The sequence below is a fragment of the Myotis daubentonii genome, chromosome 12 (genome assembly GCF_963259705.1).
Source record: "Myotis daubentonii chromosome 12, mMyoDau2.1, whole genome shotgun sequence".
In the NCBI taxonomy this organism is placed as follows: domain Eukaryota; kingdom Metazoa; phylum Chordata; class Mammalia; order Chiroptera; family Vespertilionidae; genus Myotis; species Myotis daubentonii.
The window spans coordinates 42,677,955-42,704,337 of record NC_081851.1 but is presented as its reverse complement, the minus strand read 5'-3'; the positions used below and the strand labels follow the sequence as shown (position 1 = coordinate 42,704,337).

At 45.1% G+C, this 26,383-nt stretch overlaps 1 protein-coding gene across 1 annotated transcript; it reads left to right on the top strand.

The window, feature by feature from the left end:
• The first annotated feature begins 2,530 nt into the window (after nucleotides 1-2,530).
• Nucleotides 2,531-10,186, top strand: LGALSL (galectin like). Its single transcript, XM_059659653.1, has 5 exons — nucleotides 2,531-2,987; nucleotides 3,778-3,849; nucleotides 3,995-4,083; nucleotides 4,715-4,892; nucleotides 7,129-10,186. The coding sequence occupies exons 1-5, from the start codon at nucleotides 2,952-2,954 to the stop codon at nucleotides 7,270-7,272; spliced, it is 519 nt and encodes a 172-aa protein (XP_059515636.1). The 5' UTR covers nucleotides 2,531-2,951; the 3' UTR covers nucleotides 7,273-10,186.
• The last annotated feature ends 16,197 nt before the right edge of the window (nucleotides 10,187-26,383 follow it).

Genomic DNA, 26,383 nt, shown 5'->3' with positions numbered 1-26,383 from the left:
ATTTTTACTCAGCAGCACCCATTCTCCACCCATTTACTAGTAAATGTAGATGCTACTTACACAAGCATTTCAGAAACCAGAATTTTGTAAGAGCCAAGAAGGAATAATGAATGAGCCCAACCCCTTAATTTTGTGGTGAAGAAACTGAGGCTTAGGAGTTGATAGGAACTCTCAATGCTACCTAATGACAACAGCTAGGACTTAGCAAGGGCCCACGGCTTCTCACATCTTCACCACTTCCTCCGTGTCAAAGCCGGCATTGTAAATCGCTTGGGCTGATGCAGGAGCCTTCTAAGGCCGGCGTCTGCCCTGCCTCCCACATACCACTCTTCCCTCAAAGACTAGTCACTCCACACATCAGCCAAGAGGGATGCATCTACAACAGATGGCAAACTATGTCTCTCCTTTGCTGAGAAACCTCTCCAATGTCTTCCCAACTCTCCTGAGTAAAAGCCATCTTCACATGGTCTACATGGCCTAGTCCAGCGGTTCTCAACCTGTGGGTCGCGACCCCTTTGGGGGTCGAACGACCCTTTCACAGGGGTCGCCTAAATACATCCTGCATATCAGATATTTACATTATGATTCATAACAGTAGCAACATTACAGTTATGAAGTAGCAATGAAAATAATTTTATGGTTGGGGGTCACCACAACATGAGGAACTGTATTAAAGGGTCGCGGCATTAGGAAGGTTGAGAACCACTGGCCTCGTCCATTTCTAGTGACTTATCTCTTTAGTCGTTGCTCTCCAGCTGCACCCATATACATCACCCTGGGGACTTTGCCCTTGTAGTTCCCTATGCCAGCAACTTCTTCCAGACATCCAAATGATTCCCTCCTTACCATTAGGAATCTTCTCAAACTCTTCCATAGGTGGCCTCCCTGGCAACCCTATGTCTCACCTCCTATCTCTCTCTCTCCCACCTTACTTGCTTTACTATTTTTTCTAAAATGTTTACCAGCTGATGTATTATATATTTATTTATTGACTGCCTTTCCCACTAGAATGTAAGCTCAACAAAAAAGTCCCTGCCGGATCCCCAGTGCCTGGCACATGGCAGGCACTCAATATTTTTGGAGCAAGTGCTTATTATGTGTCAGGTACTAACTACTCTAAGGAAGATACAGGAACCACTTTATTTAATCTCCCCAATAAACGAGATAGGCACTATCTTCATCACCATTACTGTCATCTCTGATTCACAGATGAAGAAACAGAGTCATGGGGAAGTTGAGTAACTTGTCCAAAATCACCCAGCTAGTCACTGGCAGAGCCAGGATTTGAACCTGGGCACTCTTTACCCATCATGATGTATTAGATCACTCTTAGCTTAGCTAAGGACAACTTCAATGATACCAGACTCTCAGAAATTGAGATATACTGAATACGCTTTCAAAATGTTAATAGTTTTCTATTACTGCCTAATATTTTAAAGTAATCAATAACGTATGATGTTGAGCTAAGATTGGTAAACAAGTGCAAAAATGTAAGCCACAACGGTGCAGCACTTCAGTGTCTAACTCAGAGAACACACAGATGACTGTGACTTACAGGCGTGTGCAGGTAATTCTTCCGACTGGGCTGAGATTACCACAATTAGCTCTGGTCCGTAAAGGGAAAGCTAAGACACAAAAGCCGCAGTGATGTTCCAGGCCACACAGCCAGCAACAGTGAGGGCCCCTCTGGGATTGCAGCAGGTCACACATGCTCTCAGCTTATTAGTGTCAACACCCTGATGATTCACACAATGGAATGTTTAAACCAAGATGTCACCTAATAGAGGTATGTTGATACAGCTTGATCTGAGAAGTTACATAATCATACTCATGTGGAAATGCCATAAAGGAATTTGTGCCTTAGAATAAAGAGGGGTGCACCCCCTGGAAATGACTCCTACAAAGATTTTCAGTGACAAATGTACTAACCTGGACTGGGCAGGTGTCTCATACAAGAACAGGACCCAATGGAGGCTTTTTGGTAAGACTGAGCCAGACCCCGGCCTGAAAGAGCCCCAGGTTCCCCAGGAGAGAGGCCTGCTCTGTAGCTAAGCTCCTGGGATATAAAGTGCCTACTGAGAATCCTCCTGCCTCTGGCTTCCGGGCCCAATATTTACTTATGCAAACCTGGAGACCTTTCATTATCTTTCTACCCCAGAGAGCCCAATGGCTCTTTCCTCCCACTTTCGAATTCTCTGAAAGAAATCTCGAGCTCTGGAATAACACCCCCAAACCCAGTCTTCCCTTGACCTGGCCTCCACTGTCCCACCTGCCCCAGGACGTGGCCGAGAAAGAAGGGGGCTGGCTGGAAGGGAGGGGCGGGGATGTCACAAGCACCTGTCACCTGGCAAGCCCCCTCACTTCGCCATCACCCCCAGCCCCACCCACCCTCACTCCTGGGAGGGCCGACCAGGCCCTGGCCCTCCCGCGAGCCCTAACCGGTACGCACAGGCCCGTCCCTCCCGCCCCAGCCTCTTGCCACTGTCCAATGGCCAAGGGGCAGGGCAAGCTGAGCAAGCCGTGGCAGCCCAGCCGGGTCCCCGCCCTGTTCCCGGTTCCCGAGCCGGACCCCGGCGGCCTTTAAATGCCGCCCAGGGCCGGCGCCGTGCGGCTCTTGGCACCTTTCCTCTTCGCGCAGCGACAGCAGCACCCGGAGGCAGAAAGCAGCACGACTGGTCAGTCGCCGTCCGGGCAGCCGCGGCCACCTCCGACCTCGGGGCCGGCGCCGCCTCTCCCTTCCCTCCCCCACCGCCCGGGCCCGCCTGCCAGGTCGGCGCGGGGGCCCCGGCGTACGCGCGCGCGCGTGCCCGCGTGGGTGTGCGCGCCCGAGCCATCCTCGGACCCGCGCCCCCGCCCGGCGCAGGACCGCCCCGGGATCCCCGCCCGCGCGCCGCGTCCCACGTCCCCCGCCACCGGCCTCCAGCCGTGCACCCGCCGCGCTCTGCAAGAAGATGGCGGGATCGGTGGCCGACAGTGATGCCGTAGTGGTGAGTGTGGCGGGGCGCACGCGAGGCGCCCCCTTCCCGCGGCCCCCCACGCCGCGCCCCCGCTGCCGCCGAGCTGCGGCGGAGAGGAGCTGAGGCCCAGCCCGGCGCCCCCGGCGTGGGAAGGTGCCCGGTACCAGTTAGCAGGAGCCGCCGTGCGCGGCCGGCTTGGGGGTGCCAGGGGTGCCCCGGGCTGGGGGCCGCTGGACCCGGGAGGGTGTTTGGGCGGACGGCGGGATGGGGGTCACCGACAGCCCCCTCCGTGCCGTGCAGCCCCCGGCCAGGTGTGTGCACGTTGCACGTGTGAGGGTGCGCGTGCGTGAGTGTATCGGGGCGCGCGCACCCCGCGTCCGCCCCCGACCGGGATTCCCCCTTGGAAATGGGTCGGCGCCAGTGGCTCCCGGGAGAAGTTGAGCGCGGCTGCTGCACTCCAGCCACGTCCGGGAGGACAGGCCTGGGAGACCGCGCGTCCAGATGCGTTCGCGGTTAGAGAGGGGCCTACCCTCCTCCGGGGCTGGGCTCTGGCTTCCCGGTGTGCCACGACCTTGATTTGGATCTAGATCTGAAGGGTCCGGGGATCTTTAGAGGCTTAGCTACCAGGTGGAAAGAACGGGTTTTGTTCCGAGGATTTATGCGGTTATTCAATGGACTGTGAGGCGGCAGCATCTGCAGACGCTGCCGGTATTCTGTAAGGGCTGCTGGATTCCAACAGATTTGTGTAGGTTCTTCCCGAACTCCCACCCCTCAAAACAAGAGCCTTTAAAAAAGCCAATCTATGTGCTTCTATTTTTAGAAACTAGATGATGGACATTTAAACAACTCCTTGGGCTCTCCAGTGCAAGCCGACGTGTACTTCCCACGACTGGTAAATGATTTTTTTTTTTCTGGGCTCTGTGTCTCTGCCGGTACCCTCTTCCTTTCTAATTGCATTTTCTAATGGGTCAGGTCCTCCGGATCTGAGGGCTTGGCTCTTCCCTTGCAGGCTGTAAACTTCCTGTTTCCCCTTGCAGATAGTTCCATTTTGTGGGCATATTAAAGGTGGCATGAGACCAGGCAAGAAGGTGTTAGTGATGGGCATCGTTGACCTCAACCCTGAGAGGTAAGGCAGAGCTATCCGGCAGTGACAAGGCCCTGCCCCCTCCTGTGCACTGCTCCTCCTCTTCCTCTCCCTGTGGCCAGTGTTGCTGGTTGGAAGTGCCAAGAAAGTACCATGTTCCCATGAAAAGAATGTGTATGAATCCCAGCCATCATTTCTCCAGACAGCTATTTATATCTAGAGATTATAAATATAGGCCCACATCATTTTTTTCTTTGACCCTTAGGGAGGCAAAGAAAGGACTTTGTTTTTTTTGTAGTTTTAAAACATGGTGCTTGGAGTGAGAACTATCAATATAAATGAGAACCAAATTTACAAGGTATTGTTTCCCCTGACCAGTTTTGGGGGCTGTGTTTGAGAATTCTGAAATGGATTAAGATAAAAGATGTGTGAATGGTTTGGGGTATCTGAAATCCCCGATGTGAGTCATTTTCAACTCCGCCAGAGCCTCCTTTATGTAACAAAATAACTGGCTTGATTATAATCCTACTTCTCCATAGCTAGTCTCACCTGGGTAAAGAGTAGTGTCCCATGAAAAGCAGACAAATCCCGAGAAGGAGAAAATGTGGGAGCTGGGTCATTGTTAAATGTTGTTATGTCCAACCTGGAATAAATGAGACGATTTTCTTACCAGTTTTGCCATCAGCTTGACCTGTGGTGACTCAGAAGATCCTCCAGCTGATGTGGCAATTGAACTCAAAGCTGTGTTCACAGACCGGCAGCTACTCAGAAATTCTTGTATATCTGGCGAAAGGGGCGAGGAGCAGTCAGCGATCCCTTACTTTCCATTCATCCCAGACCAGCCATTCCGGGTGAGTACCTCGAGGGCTCCAGCTCCAGCCCCTGGCAGGGTGAGGATGTTTTCCTCCTCTGGTGTTGCCAAGAACGCTTTAAGCAGCCAGAATTTTTGCATGTCCAGGAAATTTGTCACCCGATGGTGAAAAAAGATCAAAAGAACTGTGTGCTGATTTGAATTAATATTCGCCATGGTAGCTCTTAGCTAATACGTTTAGTAAGTGAATCCATATTTATGTGTCCTGATTGTTAAGAATACTCTTCTATGTAGTGCTTCACATAGTATTAAGTATATAATAGATACCTGTCCCAAAAATAGTTGATTGATTAATAAATATGAGTTGTCCTCATTTTTTTCTCAACCTTTAAGAAGCACTAAATCTTATTAGTTATAACTCTTTAAAGAATATAGTGACTGGTATTTCAAGGCCTGGCTATGTCTGTGTTTCCCCCTATGGGTTAAGTAGCCTCAGTCCGTGTCTTTGTCACAGGCTGTGTGGCTGACAAATCTTTCCCTTGGAGCTGGATGAGTATAGATTTGCTCCTCACTATCTAGCAAGCCGGAAGCTCAGCCCTAACTTCCTATCCAATTAAGATGCATTAGCAACACCTTCCTCTATGAAGGGCAACACCAAGTAAGAGATGCAAGTCAGTAATGTGTCAAGAAAGGACTTACTAAAATGTGAGACCTGCTGATGAAGTTGTCCCCATTATACCTTGTTAACAAAAATCACAATAATGACAACTCAGTTGAAAGCTCTATGTTGCATATACTCCTAACAAAGCAGAACTACCTACCTTTGCTCTTCATCTAGAAATTTATAAGGGCCTTATGAAGAAGTAATTATGTTCTGGGGGGAAACATAAGAATCCATGACTTTTTATATCAGTGGTCGCATTGAGATTGTTGCCTTCTAATCATAGTCTGGGAAAGGCACCCCCACCCATGATCCCTGCCCTTCCCTTTCTCTAAAATGGTAATGACCCCTTCGGCTACTCTTGACTGTGACAGTTTCTTAATTATGAATCTTAATGCATAGCTCAGGAGTGTGAGTAAGCAGAGCTCCTGACTGCCAAGAGGAATATAATGCTTCCCAACAACAAAATTGAAATGATGTTGGCCCTCCTTGGTGACATAAGTTTGGTAATAATACGAATTAAATGTGACTAACATCACATATGGAGTCTCTCCTTGCATGGTGAATACCAATGGGCTTTTAATAAATACATAGCATAGAACCAATGATTAAACTCTATGGTGAATTGCTTAAGGAAGAGATGAAGAAAAACCTTTTACCATATGGAATCAGTATTTCTGTTTGTCTTAACAAAGCCTTGTTAATTATACATCCTTGGTCCAATGGTAATTACTCTGTAACCTCTTTGCTTTAGTGTTTACCAGGTTGGAGTGTCTACTCTAGACTATTATTACATGCTACTAATGCATACCAGTTCTGCCTTATGAGAGGCTCCTCTGAAGGTGGGATAGATTGTTCAGGGGGAGGACAGTGGAGGCATTCAGTGCCATATCAATAAAGCTATGCTCTCTGGAGTGTTAAAGCATGAGCAATTTTAAATCTTTAAAGGATATTAAATAGTGTAGAGCAGTGGTTGACAAAGTGTGTTCCTCCTTCCAGCAAAAACAGCATCCCCTTGGAACTTGGTGGAAATGTAGATTTTTTTTTTTTAGAAATCACATTAGACGTACTAAAATTAAAATTTTGGAGGTGAGGCCCAGCAATCTGTGTTCTAACAAACGTTCTGTATTATATTCTGATGCACTCCAACATGTGAGAACCACTGAAGATGTTGCCGTTCTTTCTCTAAAGCAGCGGCTCTCAACCTGTGGGTCGCGACCCCTCTGGGGGTCGACCGACCCTTTCAGGGGAGTTGCCTAAGACCATCAGAAAACACATATATAGCGGGATAGGGGAGGCTAGGGGACTGTCTAGGGCGGGGGGATAAAATGGACACATATGTAATACCCTTTGTAATACTTTAAGCAATAAAAAAAAAAGAAAGAAAACACATATATAATTACATATTGTTTTTGTGATTAATCACTATGCTTTAATTATGTTCAATTTGTAACAATGAAATCGGAGGTCACCACAACATAAGGAACTGTATTAAGGGCTCGCGGCATTAGGAAGGTTGAGAACCACTGCTCTAAAGTGAAAGACTGTCTGTTTGTTTCCCCTAGCAGGATTCATTGAAATTGGAAACTGAGATTGATTATTCTGTTTCTTCCAGGTGGAAATTCTCTGCGAGCACCCACGTTTCAGAGTGTTTGTGGATGGACATCAACTTTTTGATTTTTACCACCGAGTTCAAACGTTATCTGCAATTGACACCATAAAGATAAACGGGGACCTCCAGATCACTAAGCTTGGCTGATGTTGTTTCAGCCACCTCCATTTCAAATCGGATCAGGTGCCACAACTATCTGACTGTTGGTCTGGAAGAAGTGTCTTAACAACATCTGGAGACTTAAAAAGAACACAAAAGCAAAAGGCAAGCTTCACTGTCTCTTCTTTGCAGTTGAAACCCAAATGACAACTTCAACCAAGGTTTGCCCTTAGGAAGCTGTCGGAACAAAGACACCGAGCCATTATTCCCAGAACAAAGTAATAACATTTATGCTGGATTTTATTCAGACCTAAACTGAAATGGATTTGTGATGATTTGTGATTTGGTAGCGAGTTATTCATCTTTTCAAAGCAAGGTGATGTTTAGAAACAAAAAGTGCTAAAGACTTAACAACAAAGACGGTACACCGAAATCAACTCATTTCTGCACTGAAGTGGAATTGCGTAGCACAACCAACATTTTAGTCAGGGTATTAACATAGAATGTAGGTTGTTCAAGGTTTGTGTGGTTGTTTTTTTGTTTTGGGGGGTTTTGTGGGTTTTTTTTATTTTGTTTTGGTTTTTTTGCACAGGATAATGTTAATTCAGATTTTTAAAGCTTTCTCATATTTATTTATGCTCAACATATGTATTAGAAAATGATTAATATCTCAAGAACAACAAGTTAGGAACTTTTGAATGTACAAATATCTTAGGTCCAAGGGGGGGAAGATACATATCACAATCATGTAACAGGTGAATTTCTACCTTAAACAATTGAGTCATACCCTCCAGACCCCTATATTTAGGATCTCTTGATATAAATTGCTGTAAGTGCTTCTGGAAAGACTGCAACATTTTGGTAAAACTGGTTTTGGAGTTATTGACAATTCACGTAAAATTCTATTTACATCGCTTTTTCTCCTTCCTGTGAATTAACACAGTATTGGCTTCCTTAAGACTGACTAGCTACTTTTTCCTAGATTTACATAATGGCTCCTTAAGTTGCTATTAAACTAATGGACAACATATAAGAGGTGATTGCATAGACAGTTTTTAAATGACTATTATATAAACTTTTAAGGGTATAATATGAAAATGATTCTGGAATGCAATGTAAAGCAGGAGCCGCTGGCCCCAAATAAGTTACTTGCAAATAATTTATATCACCTTCAGCTATTAGCTCATTGCATCCCTTTTATTACATGGCCCTCACCAGCATCCCCAAGCAATGCCTTTGTAGCTGCAGAGTAGAGGACGGTTCCTGCTTTGTTGGCTCTGCTGAGATACTAGGATAAGACAGGATCCAGATTAGGAAATGATCCAATTAGCTTATCTGAAAGGCTAACTCCCAGAACTCCAGGTCTTCGAGTCCAACCAATAGGACGCATGCTTCCGGATTAAGCTGTAGGAGTCTCCCTGCACTTGTGGAACCGATCAAACAGCAGTGCCTCTCCAGGAGGAGCCTGCACTACCGTCAATGTCATCGAGAGGCAAGGGATGGTTGGCGTCCTGGGTGCTGAATTTCCCAAACCCCATTGGCCCTGGAGAGAAGGACCTTTGGCATTGCTTGGTCAGGTAGAATGGGGTGCGGGGGAAGGGGTGCTAGAGTGGGGTGTATTTATGTATAATTTAGGTTTTGTTTGTACAGCATACCATGTCTTGTTATGACACGTCCTTGTCCTGCTTTGCTTTTGAGGTTTTTTTACACAACATGCAGAGGCACTGAAGTGGCCACGTCATTTCCACGTGTCGAGAATGTAGACAGTGTTTCAGTACCAAAGTCTAAGAAAAAGAAAACTAAAATGGTGACTTTTTTATAGGCGATGTATTTGGATTCTTCTAACCTTTGAAACTGTGCAGCACAGTTCCATTGTGTTATATAAGAAGATCCTTTACCCAACAAGACTGGCTGAGCATTGAAAAGCTGTATGGACCAGCTGACTTAATCAGCCAAGAGGGCTGTCTGTGGCTCCAGGTATTTTCAAGCCTGTGATTAATTTCTCATGGTCCTGAAGGATATGTGTTGGGTTTTTATTCTCCTTGTGGTGGAAGAACCCACGGGAGGTTTCCTTTGAGTGGCCATCCGTTCCCACCCACTGCATAATTCAGCAGAAACCAGAGGCGTTGGGAGTGTAACTGATTGGAGTGGACACTGTACTCTCTACCTGTCGGCTAACTGGTTAGCAGCCAAGCCCTTAGGCAGTGTAATGTAAAGACAGGCTGTTAACCTTTCGTTTCTCTCTGAGGTTTTGGTTAAGCCTATTGGAATTACTCTAAAGGATGGGGGAGTTTGGTTCAGCTGTAGGGAAATTAGCAGGGGCCTACTCCAGCTGTAAACTGGAAACAGCGTTCATGTCCTCTCAGGGCCATGTGAGGCCCAAGGTGGGAATTCAGTATGGAAAGTGCAATTTAAAGCTTCACACGAAAGCACTTGGGTATGCGAGGAGTTATTTCTGACCAGAGTCCTCATTTCGCAATGTGACCAAAACCAAGGAGTGTAATGAACAATCAGGCTCTCGGGGAATAAAGGCAGGCTGTAGACAATCTGTCCATTTCTGCATCAAAATTGGAGTGAATGTTTGTATGTGCTTACAAGTTAATAGAAATGACTTCTACTTGCTGGGCTAACCCAAAATTGTCTTAAAATTCTTTTTTTTTTTTTTTACTTGAAACCCCATTTTAAATCTTGCCAGCCTCAATTCAAAAATCACTCTTAGAATTGATGGCGATTTGTTAAAGTGGCAGCAAATCCTTTCATTTGTATTAAAAAGAAAATATCCAAAAAGAGGGAAACAGCCTTGGCGTTTTCTGGCATTAATGAAATAATGTCCCTCTGATGAATTATTTTCAAAGAAACACTTTCTTATTTACTGCGTGGTGTAAAATGTGCTAAATGTGTTCCTACATTATTATGTCACTGCTGAAAGTTATTTGCACTATAATAAAGGAATTTTCTACAACGTGGCTTCCAGTTGATCACATGCTACATTTGGCTCCCGTTGTGATATACTGACCATAGATGTGAATAACAGTGTTCCCTCAGTTTCACACTCATACTCCAAGACCATGTGTTTCTGTATGTCCCACATTGACAAACTGATTGATCAAGGAAGGAAATTGTCTCAGGGTCCTCAGAGACCTAATGAGTTTATGTTGTGTAGGCAAGGGATTCTTTTCCTTTTCTTTTTTTTTTTATATTTTTATTGATTTCAGAGAGGAAGGGAGAGGGAGAGAGAGATGGAAACATCAATGATGAGAGAATCATCAATTGGCTGCCTCCTGCACATCCCCTACCAGGGATTGAGCCCACAACCCAGGCATATGCCCTGACTAGGAATCAAACAGTAACCTGCTGGCTGATAGGTCGAAGCTCAACCACTGAGCCATGCGGGCTGGGCAGACTCTTTTTAAATATAATTTACATTCAGTAAATTAACTGTTTGGGGTGGGGTACAGTTCTATGAGTTTTAACACATGCATAGGTTCATGCAGTTACCACCTCAAACAGAATACAGAATTGTTCCATCACCCCCCAAAATTCTCTTGTGCTATATCTTTGTAGTAAAGCTTGTCCCCTACTCCTAACCCTGATTAGACAACCACTGATTCATTCCCCCTTCCTTTAGTTTTGCCTTTTCCTGGATGTCATAAGAGGATCCTACAGTATGTGTAATCTTTTGAGGTTACATACTTTTCCATTAGCATAATGCATTTGAGATTCATGTTTTGTGTATCAATGGTTTTTCTTTGTTATTACGGAGTCGCATTCCATTGTATAGATTTACCAGTTTTTTAAACCTCTTACCTGTTAAGGATACAGTGGGTTCTTAATAAATTGTAAAATGCAGTCTTAGCACAGTATATGCAAAAGCAAGACTGCATTTCGCTTGTCCTCTCCTGTGGTTTGAATGATTGTGAAGGATACAATCTCTTGACTGTTCTACCTACAAGTGAAATATGGCTTAGAGAAGTTTGCCTAGCTTCAGTTTTGGGTGGTGAGCAGAGAGATACTAGTATTTACATGCGGGATCTAGGATCCTGTTTTTTCCTTAATTAGTTTTATTAATCCCTTTATTTTTTTTAAAAAAAAATATATATATATATATTATTGATTTTTTACAGAGAAGGAGAGGGATAGAGAGCCAGAAACACCGATGAGAGAGAAACATCGATCAGCTGCCTTCTGCACACCCCCTACTGGGGATGTGCCCACAACCAAGGTGCATGCCCTTGACTGGAATCGAACCTGGGACCCCTGAGTCCGAAGGCCGATGCTCTATCCACTGAGCCAAACCGGTTCGGCAAATCCCTTTATTTTTTTAAAAAAGTTTTAAGGATGCAAGGCTGTGAGGCTAGTCTTACAGCTTCTGCAGTTAAGTGCAGGCAGGGAGAGGTCTGTTAAGGTGGAGACAATTTGCTGAGGCTGTTGGGCAGAGATAAGAGAGCTTCCCTCACCCCCGCCCCCCTAGTCTAGGTAGGAAGGTCCCTTGGGGGATATGACATTTGTGAAGAAAATAATTTTCCCCTCCCCTTCTAAATTCTGCAGGACTTAAACCAAATGAACATGAAACAGATTAACATTAACAGGAGACAATGTGTACGAATGTACTTTGGGGGGTGCCATAAGAATGGGACCGGAAGATGCACTGAGCAGTCGAGGTTGATATGCCATTTTGGACGAGGAGAAGGAGGCAGGGGTCTGGGATTTCAGATGGAAAGCAGGTCATTTACAGGTAGATGGGGAAAGAGCAAACATGTAAACAAATTTTTGCTGGACCACCCGGAAACAATGGGACACAGAGGCAAATACAGCTAACGAGCTTTGCTAGATTTCTTTAGTTTATATTAGGATGCTAAGTGATGTTCCCTTCCTTTAAGCAGGTTTTTCCAAGCAGTTAAAGGAGAGGGTCAAAGGTTCTGAGTCTTTTGTTTCTTAACAACCAGTTTAAAAATCAATATCCCGAAAAAGCATATTTTGGGGTACAAAACTTTGGTGTCTCCTTCACATTACACTTGTTTTATGACATCCATTGGATTAGATGGTGTGGAAGATATCCGTACCTGTAGCCTCCACGGGCCTCAGGCACTTGGGACCTTCATTCATTCAACAGCTATTTATTGAGCTGTGTCCATTGCCGTTCTAGGCAGCTGGATACATCAATGAGTGAAGCAGACAACAATATTTGGTGGTTTAAACCTTATGTGCTTAAGAATCACCCAGAGATAGGGGAGGCTAGGGGACTGTCTAGGGCGGGGGGATAAAATGGATACATATGTAATACCCTTTGTAATACTTTAAGCAATAAAAAAAAAAAAAAAAAAAAAAAAAAAAAAAAAAAAGAATCACCCAGAAAGTCTCCTTACAGAGCAGAAGCCCAGCCTCACCCTGGAAGATTCTGTTTCAGTAGCCTACAGTAGGTCTCAGGAGTGTATATCTTTAAGAAATATGCCCTGGCTGGTTTGGCTCAGCGGATAGAGCATCAGCCTGCGGACTGAAAGGTCCTGGGTTCGATTTGGGTCAAGGGCACATGCCCGGGTGGTGGGCTTGATCCCCAGTAGGGGGTGTGCAGGAGGCAGCTGATCAATGATTCTCTCTTATCATTGATGTTTCTCTCTCTCTCTCTCCCCCTCTCCTTTCCTCTCTGAAATCAATAAATATATATTAAAAAAATAAAAAAAAAATATCCTGGATGCTGTGGGTTTTCCTGGATCTCAAATTAAGTAGCTCTGCCCTCGGAAATTCCATAAACATTTACTGAACCAAACTGTTGAATTGTGCAGCGCTGTAAGATTTTGATTTGTGGATATTTTTATGTGAAAACTTTATTTCAACACTAGACAGCCTGCTCTGCCAAAAAAAAAAAAAAAAATCATGTCATTACAATGTTACAGCTATGTGTTATTATCCCTGATTTAACTTCCTCTTCTCCTGCCCTTGCCTCAAGTAGAAAACACTGTAGTAAAAGAAAATTATTTCCAGCCAAGTTTTGTAAAAGTCCTCCTTGTCTGGGTTGGTTTAGGACCTCGGTAGCGCTCTAACACCTGTTTTAAGCAGGGCTGCTCTGAGAAAGATTGAAGTTCTGGGGCAAGCCTGCCTTCCTCATAGGAAACACTTCCATTAGTTATTTATCACCAGGGAGGCTCCCCGGGGTGGAGCCTAATTGTTCCATGAGGCAAATACTCGAAGTGGCTTATAACTTGTGAAGAGGACAGAGGGCAAGTGGTAATGGCCCAAAGGAGCTGCTCATGGCATTTTTGGAAATGAATTTAAAGTCTTCCTTTCACAAGAAAAGGCAGCTGAGTCTATACAAGATACTTTATGCTTGCCTTGCTTCCTAATCCCATGTTAATTTTAAAATAATTTTTCCCTGAAGTCTTCAAAAGCAGAGAACTGCCTTGCAAGATAGATATTTCATAATTAAAATGGGTATGTACACAGGTGCTGAAACAATATTCAACCGGGCGAGAAGGGGAAGAAATGGCTTTCTTTTGCTTTGATACACCCTTCCATCTCCTAGGGAAGGATGGTGATGAGGTGAGCAAGCACAGAGGTAAGGAAGTGTTATCATCATAATCGCCTCGTTATTAATATTAATAATGGGAAGAGAGCAAAGGGGAGGCCAGACATTGTAAGCATGGTCATCCGGGCAGCTTCACCAAGAAGCTACAGTTTCACCATCCCCAGGGAACCACCAGTTCATTCCCTGCAGATCAGGGAAGGAATCAGGGATCAGAGGGGGAGATGGGGTGTGCGCAGTGAAGTCTGGGTGATGTAGAGAAGGTGCTTGCCTGTCAGTTTAGCCTGGGCAAAAGATCCCATTGGCTAGGAGGGCGAAGCCACTGCGAGCACGTGAAATCTTGGAAAGGTAAAATCCCCAGAGAGTTCCCCCTCTCCTGCCTTCTGGTTCCCCCTTACTCTCTCTTGCTCCGTGACTTTCATTTGCCCACCATGTGGCCTTAACCAGCCACATGACTCTGACGATGCGGACCCCACACGCAATGGACTAAAGCTGAGAACACAAGCTAACCTAGCCAAATGCTGGACTGGACTGGACTTTCATATGGAGCAGAAATTCTGGGCAGTGGCCTGAATTCTGACTCTGCTGAATACACGGTGGGACTTTTTCCATGGCGGGACAGACAGAGATGGGACCTTGAAGGGGAACCCCCTTAACTTTACATCATTCATAACCCTTTCCACAAAACCCAGTCCTCCTGTGGAGGTCTCAGGAGAGTATTTCCCCCGTGGCACCTCAAGAATTCCACGTCCACGGATAACAGAAGGAGGCTTCATGGTTTGATAGGCCCGGAAAAGCGGCAAGCAGGCCACTGGCTGTGGGGGTGATGTGGGGTTTGGGGGGCCTTCCAAGCTTTTGTGAGTAAGAATGATAACAAATATGTGCTAATAACTCCAGCACCTCCCTTTCTGTCACTGATCTCTCACTAATTCTAAAAAGACAGAAGCAAAAAACTCAAGTCTTACCTAAGCAGTTGGTTTGGGAATCGGAGGAAGAGAAGCAGTGAGCTTTCCATCGTTTATGAGAATGAAGAATTATGGGAATGGGATGCCGGGCCTCGGGGGTTTGTTGTGTGTGATCTGGCGAGCACCCTAAACCCCCAGCCTTAATAGGGAATGGGATAATGACACTTGTGACGTGTTTGGAGAACCAAGGGTGACAACAGGTTGTACAGGAATAAAACATTTCTTACAGCTGGTAAGGCCAGAGTTACATCATAATCATGATACCAATTTCTATAATAATCCTCCACAATTTTATAATGAAACAGTATTAAAAGTACAAATCCTGAGACTGTCTAATCCATTAAAATATGCTCCTTGCATAATTTCATTTGAAGTCTACTTTACTTAAATTCTAGCCCAAATTCACAGTGTATTAGATAATATTTAGAATGTTTGTAAAATGTGCTTAGGAATTCTTTTACTCCGACCTATTGTAGCTGTTCCAATATTACAAAACACAGATTTCTCCTAATACAATAAAAAATGATCTTTAGTTCAGCATAAGAGAATTTTTTAATGTTATTTTAAAAAGTGAACAAGGTAGATATGCACAAAATGATGAGGAACTGCCAAAAGCAATGTTTTTTCAATGAGAATCTTCATGGAGTAGTGTGGTCTGTTATGCTAAGATTCTAGTTAACCATTCATTTATCTCACATTTTTGAATCCTCAAATAAAATAACTTATACACACCATGGGGCACAAAACCACAGTCTTTTTATTTGAGAAAGTTAGAAATAGACACACTCTCATAAGGCTCTGATTGAAGTCATATATTGGGCTGACCTCTCAATTTGGGTTTGACTTGAACATCCCCTTGTAATCCTCAGTAATTTCAAAATTAAGTAAACAATTTAAAAAATCTTACTTGCTAAGTTGAAAGGGCAAATATTGGCCTTTGTATATAGTCTGCGCTCTTAAAATATGTCCATATAGTCAGTTCACGTCCATCGTTCCTCTCTCCTATAAGAGAATCACTCCTAACTGATGCTAAAGAAGCTAGATATGAATGGAGCCTTTTTATATGAAGGCAAAGTATTAGATACTGTGGATTATAAAAAGAGATAAATGACATATGCCATCTGCCCTTGGAGAATTTATGATCTCACTGGAAAGACCAGCCGTGTACATATGAAATATACATAAAGATGAATGTCAATAAGTAGGGCCAGACCGAGGGCGCAGAACGTTGCTTGTTACAGGAGTTCCAGAGACTGAGCCTGCTGATCACGGGGGTGACGTGAGGGGGTGGAGTTCCAGAGACTGAGCCTGCTGCTCACGGGGGTGACGTGAGGGGGTGGAGTTCCAGAGACTGAGCCTGCTGATCACGGGGGTGACGTGAGGGGGTGTCTGGGTCTGAAGGACTTCAGCTGAGCTTCCAAGGCCTGGGAGCCACTTGCACCCTGTGCTGCAACACAACTCCCCAGCCTGTACCAACTTCGGATTTGGTCTGAAGGGCCACGTGCTGTTTTTCAAAGCTCAGTGGCAAAGTTGAAATCTGGCCTCCCAAAGAAAGAGTTCTAGGAGGAACTAGGTGTTCTTTAATGACAAAACACTTGGTCTCTGGGAGAGAGCCCTGTCTTTAATGAAGCTCTGAGCAACTCCTAGAAGAAGAAAAAAAGGCAGTAAAATCACTCTCTCTCTTAGCAACATTTCTTTCTGATATATCTCCTTGGGCAAGGGAAACAAAAGAAAGAAATAAACAAATGGGACTACACTAAACTAAAAGTTTTTGCACAGCAAAGGAAACCATCAATAAAACGAAAAGACAATCCACTGAATGGGAGAACATATTTGCCAGTGATACATCTGAGAAGGGGTTAATATCCAATATTTATAAAGACACTTTTTTATCCTCTTTGGCTTCTAGCTCTCTCCAATCCCCTCCCAGGCAACTTCTCAATCTCCCCAATTCCCCTCCTATGGATACCTATTTGACCAGTACTAGCTTTTCCAGGGGCTTTTATTTTTTTAATCCTCACCCTAAAATATGTTTTTTATTTTGGAGAGAGAGGAAAGGAGAGAGGAACGTAGACATGAGAGAGAAACATCGGTCAGTTGCTTCCCATACGAACCCACAACTTAGATATGTGCCCTGACCAGAATCAAACCGGAAACCTTTTGGTGTACGGGATGACTCTCCAACCAACTGAGCCGCCCGGCCAGGGGCTTTTTAAAGCATTAACCCAGCAGAGGCCATTTTCTCTATAGAGAACATTCTGCCCCAAAGAAAAATAAAAATTGTCTATCATTCTATTTGTTAGTTGCTTTAACACCCTGCATCACATGGCAGCAAGAAGTGAGGACATCGGCCCTAGCGGGTTTGGCCCACTGGATAGAGTGTCGGCCTGCGGACTGAAGGGTCCCAGGCTCGATTCCAGTCAAGGGCATGTACCTTGGTTGCAGGCACATCCCCAGTAGGGAGTGTGCAGGAGGCAGCTGATCGATGCTTCTCTCTCGTCGATGTTTCTAACTCTCTATCCCTCTCCATTCCTCTCTGTAAAAAATCAATAAAATATATTTAAAAAAAAAAAAAAAGAAGAAGTGAGGACATCAAGACAAGTGAGGAGGAAATGCCAGAACCTCCTGGTTCTTTCTATCCTCAAGACACAGGTTTAATATCTCCTCTTTCATTTCTCCAACTTAATGTTAAAGAAGGTGCCTCCTCCCCCTCAATGTTTGCTTGCTTTATGTCCATGTCTCCAGCTAGATGATCATTTCCATCAGGGCAGGTACCTTGCTAATCTTGTTCACTGCATCCCAAACATGTAGCATGGTACTTGTCACAATAAAAAAAAAAAAAGAATAGATGTTTGTTGGATGAATAAATGATAGCCAAGTTGCTGTATTAGTTATTTATTGCGGTGCAATAAATTATCCCAACATTTAGAGGCTTAAAACAACAATAAACATGTATTATCTCACACCATTTCTGTTGATCAGGAATTTAGGAGCAGCTTAGCTGAGTGGTTCTAACTCAGGGACTCTCCTGATGTTACAGTTAAGCTGTCAGCCAGGGCTGCAGTTATCTGAGGGTTTGGTTGGGGCCCTGTAATTGGGATGCCTTCTTTGTATTTGAGGAGAATCCGTTCCTCTCCACTCAGAGATATGTGCAAAGGAAAGAGCATAAGAGAGACAGATTGGGGTTCAAATCATGCCGCTTGCCAGCTCTGCAATCTTTCTAAGTTTTGACCAGTCTGAGCCTCCTTTTTCTCTTCTGTAACATAAGGCTGTAAAACATCTTCTTTGCAAGATTATTGTAAGGTTTAAGCAAAAGAAGGTCCATAGGCACGTAGCAGAATTCCTGGCATGTAATGAGAGTTTATGAAATGGTTGCTGTTAGGACTACATCGGAGTGACGATACCTTCACCTGATAGCTTATATTCTAGACCTCAACTTAGCAGTTTGGAGGTGACCTGAATAGTACAGCTTGTCAGGTTATCATGTTGCAGAGGAGAAAAACAAGTCCAGAGAGCTTAGGTGACTTGTCCACGGTGTGACTTTGCTCCTCACTGCTTGTCGGGATCCTGGGCTGGGCTCTCTGAGGAGGCACAGTGGGAAGCAGCCTGGGAGGGTGGGTGATGCGTGGCCCAGGGCAGCCGTGGCCTATCTGGGCTCCCGGAGGTCAGTCTGGGGTGAGCTGGGACTCTGGTTACTGTCTTGGTTAATTCTTCAGGGGAGACTCATGTGCCTGACCCACCGCCCAGCGATTTTCGATTTTCAAGGGGATTCATTAGTGGCTGGTAAAGCAGCAGTGACAGGGCATCCTTATTCCAATAAGCCCCTGGAGTGCATCCAGCAGCTACCGCCAGATGGGAAAACAACCATTTAGGCCTTAACGAGCTTGTGATTCTGGAAAGTCCTGAGAGCCTTACTAATTATCCAATCTTTTTGTTGTTGCTTTGGTTTTTTTGCAGGAGGGTGGGGGTGTTAATGCCCTTTTTATTTTTTAGGTTTTCCTCACTGGGCGGTCTCCTGCTTTGATGAGTCATCCATACTGTCACATCCTACTTTCTGGGTAGATTTTCAGTCATTTGCAAATGGCAGATTATGGGACTGTGTTTGTATTTTAATCTCCCTTTAATTCATATACATGGCTTCTATCTTTAGCCCAAAGGGCACACACTTCTTTTTTTTTTAATCCATTCTAGAACCTATTACAACCTACCCAGGGCTCTAGAAGTTCTCCTTTTCTCTTTTTTAGACTTTCTTTTTTCTACAGCCCTTTTTCACCTAGCCCTTTTTAGATCAGGAGGATGGGATATAGTGCTCTGCCACTTTTATGAAAAACTCTGTATATGAGACAGCACCTGCCACCCCCACCAAGAAAGTGAAGTGGAAAGTTTACCTGTGTTCACACTACAATAAGTTCAATATACACCCTACCCGACCCCATGGACTAAAAGAGAGAAAACTCCTACTTATGCACCAAGTTTGCTAGCAGTGAAGTGTTTGGGTGCAGGAGAGGACCAATTAGACAAGGAGCTCTCAGTGGCTGGCTGACTGCAGTGGGTGGTGGATGCCACAAAATCATGCTCTAAAATCACTGTGGGTTATGGCTAATGCAGAGCGTGGTGTTCCCGTCAGGAGAGTCACACTCTGGAGATAAGGCCCTACCTCTAGAAGGCACCTGGGAAGAATTCAAAGAAAATATCTGGAAGGCCAGCATCTTGGCCTTGTGGGATTGGGACTTAGAAGGCAGGTCTAAAGTGCGAGAGGGAGTGGACAGAGGCATAGAGTTCATTCTTGAGGTGATCTAATGTTGCCATCTTACGGAGGAGAAAATTGAGGCTCAGGGAGATGAAATCAACTGCTTAAACTCAGTACAGTTTGTCAAAGGTAGATGCTCAGATAGAATCCAGATCTCTCGCTTCCTAGGCCAGGACTCTGTAAGAGAAAAACCAGGATCATGACGAGGCAGCGTAAGCGGTAGAGCTGAAATGGGAGTTTCCAAGGCTGCCGGAGAGCCACTGGAAGGAAAGGAGTTGGGTACTCCAAATACTTCACATGTTTTCCAAGGATTATCCCAGCTTAGGGAGTAATGAAGGTGACCCTCCAGGAAATTGAATTTTGCTTCAAGGATAGGGAACAGATACAGAAAGAGGGAGGGCCTACTCGGTTTTGATGCCCCACAAAAGAAGGGCTGAGATGAAGGTGAACTTGGAGAGCTATGTGCAAATATAGTAGTTTGCTGGAAGCATTGAAGATGGTTCAGATCTATAGCATCTCTGTAGATTAAAAGAGAACAGAGATAAATTCACCATCTGTGGTACCTAAGAATGACATAGTTATCCAAAAATAGACGCAAAAGGCCAACTTTGCCAGGCTTGCCCACTGCTCACACTCCCAAGAGGCATTGACTTGTAGAAACAGCTCACCCACAGGTCCTGGGGTCTCCACCCTGTGGAAGACTGTTCATCCCTATGAAATGGGGAAGGGCAAGGGTTTCTAAGAGGCCTTCCAAATTAAGTCAGAAAATAAGAATATGGACCCTGAAGAGGATATGGAGTGGGGACAGTAAGGAAGATGACTGGACCCCAAGTTTCCCTAAGTATATTGACGCTCCCTTTCACAACCTGAGCAGTCCGTGTGTGGGTGGGACCGCATGTGTATCTGGCTCCTTGGTGGGCAGGAGGCTGAATTACAGAGCCCAGTGCAGAGTCAGAGCCGAGGGCTGAGGAGAATGGAGGGCACTGAATGCTACAGCTGCACATGCCTTCTATTTGGGCATCTGTGGTTCTGTGAGGTGGACATTTATTCTCACAGCCAGACCTTCTAGTTTCTGAGCTTCTCTTCACCACCATACTCCCGAGAAGATGAGCGCTCCAGTTCTTCCAATGACCAATTACTTAACATGGGCATTTTGGGTGGTATTAGACATCAAGGCCAAGTGTAACCTGGGTCTTGAGGGAAAAGGGTGCTAAGAATCGCTGGGTGACTGCTGCTGGGTAACGTTCCCTCACACCCCTCAACCTCCCCAACCACCTCACTTTACTAGCAGAGAGTATGGCACCGTCGTAATCAACCCTTGAGTTGTGTTGACCGAAAACATCGAAGATTTATTTCTTGCTCATTGCTACAAGTCTATCTCAGGTTGATGGAAGTGCCATCATTTAGAAAGTCACCTGTCATCCTGGCAGTAAGTAAGCACTTAATCAATGGACCTGGTGTTTCTCTTCTGGAGTCAGTTTCCCCCCATCGTATGGTTCTGTTCAAGATGGTGTGACCAGGGAGGGAGAGGATGAGAATATTCATCACAGGGCAGCAGAAAAACCAACAGTAAAGATTCAGGAAACTGAATCCCAATTTTAAAACCGCCTAGCTATATGACCTAGGACATATGACCTTATACATGTTCAAAACAGTTTCTGTGGCTTTGATTTTGGTCGTTGTGATAATTGAATTGTCCATGATGTGAATGTGCATTAAGACCTATAGGCTTTGTTATAATACATTTTGGTCCCGAATTCATTGATTGTTCTCTGGTCACTGATAATGAGCCTGGTCAAGCAGGACTCAGGGCCGTCTCCATTCCCAGGCCTTGTGTGGTCCTTGGACTCACACTACACAGCACTTGATTGATGTCATGTCCCTGCAGCCATCATATCTGCGGCCTCTGGTGTGAAAAGGGCTCAGTTTCTGGTGAAGACATTGTAAGAAGTCCCTGTGTTTGTCAAACAGCACTTTTGTGAGACTCAGAGTATGCGAACACGGAGGCTTCCTTTTGTCTGCTCCTTGTCTGATCAACAGAAGGCAGCTCCTGGGCCAAGAGGCTGTTCCAGATCAAAACTCTCCTGACAGGCTTCCCATGCACCTGCCAGCACGCTGCCTCCTGAAACACTAGTATGTCCAGGCCAAGCTTTCTTGTCAGGAATCACCTGGACAGGAAGAACTGACAGGCTTCCTAAAAGCACTCGGTAAGGCAGAAGAGGACACTTCTTTAAAAACCAGACCTTTGAAAACAGACATTCTCAAACAGGGCTGGTAGAAATGTGTGCCCGAGCGGTCTTGCTGGCAGGCCATTTGGCAAAACGCATCAAAAGTGCATATGCCATTTGAGCCAGGAATTCCATTTCTAGGAACTTACGCCAAGGAAACAGTCTAAGATATGCCTGAAGATTGAGATGCCAGTTTTATTCTTTGCTTCACTTCTGTTTTATTCTTCAAGGTAAGCCTGGGGAAATGCCGCTATGTTTTTATATCATAAATTCCCCAATTTTGCTTCCCCTAACTTAAATGGCCTCTGTTTCTCATAACTTATTCACAAACCTGGGTGTGGGTTCTAACCAATACCCTTGTTCATAAAGCTCCTATGAGAATCAAATAAACTCATTTTATAGGAAACATTTGAAAACTCATTTACAAAGGCCGTCCCCTGACTTTTGCAGAGTTAGGGTAATATCTCAGTATTTGACTGGCTTCTTATCCCCAATTCAAGCAATTCCTACTGATTTCAACACCAGCTGCGCCCCATGTTCAAAAACACATGTTGCATCAAATTCTTGGGCTTTTGGGGTGTCCGTGGCCCAAAGTAACATGATGCCGGAAATTGGTTACAATAAGTATTGGTTACAATAAGTAAACGTGGCTGCTATAGCCAACAAACCCCAAATCTCAGTGACTTCGTGAAATGAAAAGGTAATGCCTCGCTCATGTCACAGTCTGATGACATTGCAGGAAAGCTCCGATCAGCCCGTTATCTGAGAACCTATGTTCCATCTACCAAGTGGCTTTGCAATTTCCAGGGCCTCAGAGTTCTCCACTGGACCCTGTGTACCCAGCCAGCAGATAAAGGTCTCCACTTCTCCAGTGAGAACATGGAGGTCTCCCGGGAAGTTTTTAAGGTGCTGGGCCTGAAAGTGACATACCTTATTTCTGCCCATATTTCACTATTCGCTCAGTCCAATGGCCCCTACCTCACTATGAGAGAGGCTGGAAAAATATAGGCTCCCTGCATGTCCGTCAGGACAGGGAAAAGGGGCTTAGTAACCACATCGCAGTCCTTGACTCCATTCTCCATCCCCACGTCCCCACTCATTTCTAGTTGTCTCTGGCCTGCTGACATTTAACCAATAACACAGGGACTGGCCAACAACCGCCTGTGGGCCAGATCCCACCCCTGGCCCGTTTTTGGAAATTAAGTTTTATTGAAACACAGCCATGCCCACTTGCTGTCTATGATTGCTTGCATGCTATAATGGCAGAGTTGGAGAGTTTTGGCAGAGACCCTGTAGCCTGCCACGCCTAAACTATTTACTATCTGGGCCTTGAGAGAAAAAAATGTGATGACTCCTGCAAAGCTGTGTCAGCTTTCCACATTCCGAAAGTGTGCTGTCCTCTCTTGACTGAGTGCGTCTTTCCCTCCCCTCCTCCCTTGCCCTTGTGGGTCAGCATGCCCTCCCCCACCCCACCCCCAAGTAAACCGGCAGGTGAGAACCCCTCGAGAGATGGGTTCCGATCTGCCTGGGAAGAACTTGGATGCTCGCGTATTCCTGGGGTCCATGTTGCTCTTTTTCACAACATTGCTGAAGTTTTTCATGATTTTAGGTTTAGGAAACCCTTTGTGAATTTACGTCCTTTCTTCTATTCAATGTCCAAATGAAATTTCCATATCACCTGGAAGTGCCGTATATGTTTTCAACTAATAGAACAGAAAGCAAATAATATGTATGTGTCCAATGAAAGGACCAAAAAAAAAAAAATGGTTTCTAGGAAGAGCAAACACTGGAAAGAGCGGTGAGAGATGTTATGCCTCACCATCTACAGCCCCAGCTCTACCCCTTAATATCATCTTATTGTTGTCACTGAAAAAAGACTAACTGCAAAATCTGACTTGTTGCCTAAATTGTACTATCTTTGTACATTCAGAGATTCTATGTCTCTTAGGTTATTTAAAATTAATAATGACTATATGTTGCTTCACTGTCCTTTGTTGTATATAATGTCACTAAACTTTGCTCTGTTTTAAACTTCCCAGATCCCTTTTTAACAAAGATTTTGAGACTTCAAAAAACCTACATCCCCTCTTCTTGTCGCCCAGGATCCCTGTGATTCCCAGCAGCACCACCCAGCTCCCAGGGGCTCTGTCAGGCGCTTCTGTGCTGTTTCAAAGGACCTAAGTTTGGTTTCCAAAAGTACCGGCATCTCTCCGCCCCTCCCAGTGCTCAGAAAATGAGTTTCCAACCCCTTGGTTTGCTGGCCTTGGCCAGCGCCCAGGCCCTGTGGTGTGGAAGGGAGCCACGAGCTGGGGCGGAGGCGCTCTCCTCCCCGCCCACTGGAGTCGCTGGTCCGGAGGTGGTGTGGACGCTGCCCTCCCACGCCTCAGGGAGCCTCTAGCGTCAGGGCTGGAAGATTGCAGGCTCTTCCCCTGGGCCCCACCTGAAAGAGCAGGTCTGATCTCCGGAGCATGTAAGGACTTTTGGCTTTCTGCTTTCTGAGTCTTTTCCATTAACCCCCCTTTTCATGGGTCATTGAGCCCATCTGAGAGCAGAGCTCAGTGGCTCGGCCCACCACCCTCCCTCTCTTTCACAGCTAGAAAGGAAGCTCCCTAACACAGGGACTTCTGTCTTCTCACTGATGGGGCCTAGAACAGTCCCAGCTCATATTAGGTGCTCAATAAATATTTGTTGAATGAATGGCTGTTAGATAGATGTTCTGCCTCGATGACACTTAGAAATACTTCTGTGTCAACTTACTGGTGTCCTTTAGAAGTATGCCTTTTAAAATTTCTTAGTCAAAAAAAGGTTTTGTTTGGGTAAAACTTACACACAGAGATGTGCACAGATCTTCAGTGCACAATTTCATGAGCTTTGAAAAACATATTACCTATGCCGCCAGCACTCCCATCAATATTTTAAATATGTCCTTCTCCCTGGGAAAAAACAATGTCTTCTTTTAATCAACCCCTTCAGAGTTCTTATTTTATGTTGCCCTATTATACAGACTCGTGTCTGCCTTCACCTACCAAAGTATAAGCTCAGTGAGGCTGGGGATACCGTGACCCGTCACAGCTCCTCCAGAACCAGGTAACTAAACAAATGCTGAAGTATGCACTCCTGGATAATCTGAAGATAGAGCCTACATCAAAGATGCACCGAGCAGCACGTGACCTACTTCTGAGTGCAGTGCTAGGTGAAGAGGCATGGGGAGACAATGCTGGGTGGAGGAGAAGGGGATGCATGCTAAGTTGAAGAAAGAGCAGAACAGGGTTTGAGAAGGGTTAGACGATGGGACATAGACAGGTCACTATTTTGCCTCAGGTCAGACCTACCACTCTTGCCAACCAGAGGATTCCCTTCCCAATCATTCAGGGAAAGATTAGCATGTTTTATTTCCACACCAAAACCCAGACCCCACGTTTGCGAGTTAGCAGTGCCTTGTCCCCAGTAAATGTTCAACACATGACTCTTGAATAGAATTTATTGAATACCCTTATCTCATGCCACAGCTACACCTGACCCAAAGGACCCTGCAGGAAACGGGCTAAGATCTGGAGCCAGCCAATAGCACCATGGTGAAGACACAGCCCCTGAGCCAGGTGGACTGGGTTCAGATTCCAGCACCACTGCTGGGTTTGCAACCTTGTGTGCATTATTTAACCTCTCTGTGCCTCAGTGTCCACATTGGCAAAGCAGAGAGGACAAGAGGGACATGCTTCTTGTGAGGAACAAAGCTGATTCGCATAAAGAGCTTAGCATAAGCCTAGCATACTAGTATACTAAGTGCTCAATAAGGGCACTCATTATTAATGACTCTTGGGGTAGAGAGAGCCTTACAAGAACACAGCAGGAGCCAAGCAAAAAATTATCTAATCTATTCCTGGGCCAGCTACAATATTGAGAAGGTGTGGCCTCAGCAGGTCATAGTTCCAACAGACAGGGAGCCTTGGAGAGTCTGGTAGGAGGCAGCAGAACAGCTCAAGGAAAAGCTTGGAATTTGGGGGCAATTGAGATTGAAGGCTAGCCTGGGAGAAAGTCTCAAAGTGAGGATGAAAACTAAAAACGGGAGACTTGTCCCAGAAATAATGAGACAGTTCTGCCTTCAAAAGTCATACATCCGCCCTGACCAGTTTGACTCAGTGGATAAAGCGTCGGCCTGTGGACTCAAGGGTCTCAGGTTCGATTCCGGTCACGGGCATGTACCTTGATTGCAGGCACATCCCCAGTGGGGAGTGTGCAGGAGGCAGCTGATCAATGTTTCTCTCTCATCGATGTTTCTCACTCTCTATCCCTCTCGCTTCCTCTCCGTGAGAAATCAATAAAAATATATTTTTTAAAAAGTCATACATCCAATGCCCTCCCCACGTTGTTGTTTTTTAATTAGGCTACACACCAGGAATGTGTTCAGTACTGGTGCATGTATAAATACATCATATGTTTGTCATGAGAAAAAGGTTATGGCAATTAATAAAGAATCTTGAAAACACAAATGAAGGAATAAGAATTTGTGATACATTCCCATGTTAATGGTCTCTGCTGAAATGTGTATCTCAACTCTATCCAGACTGTGAGAGCCGGGATCTGCTTCCCTGCATCCCTGCATCCCTGCATCCCTGCATCCCTGCATCGGCGCAACGCAGGAGGGAGGAGGCGTGTCTTGGGTGAAAAGCTGGTTCCAAATAATTTTTTCCTTTTT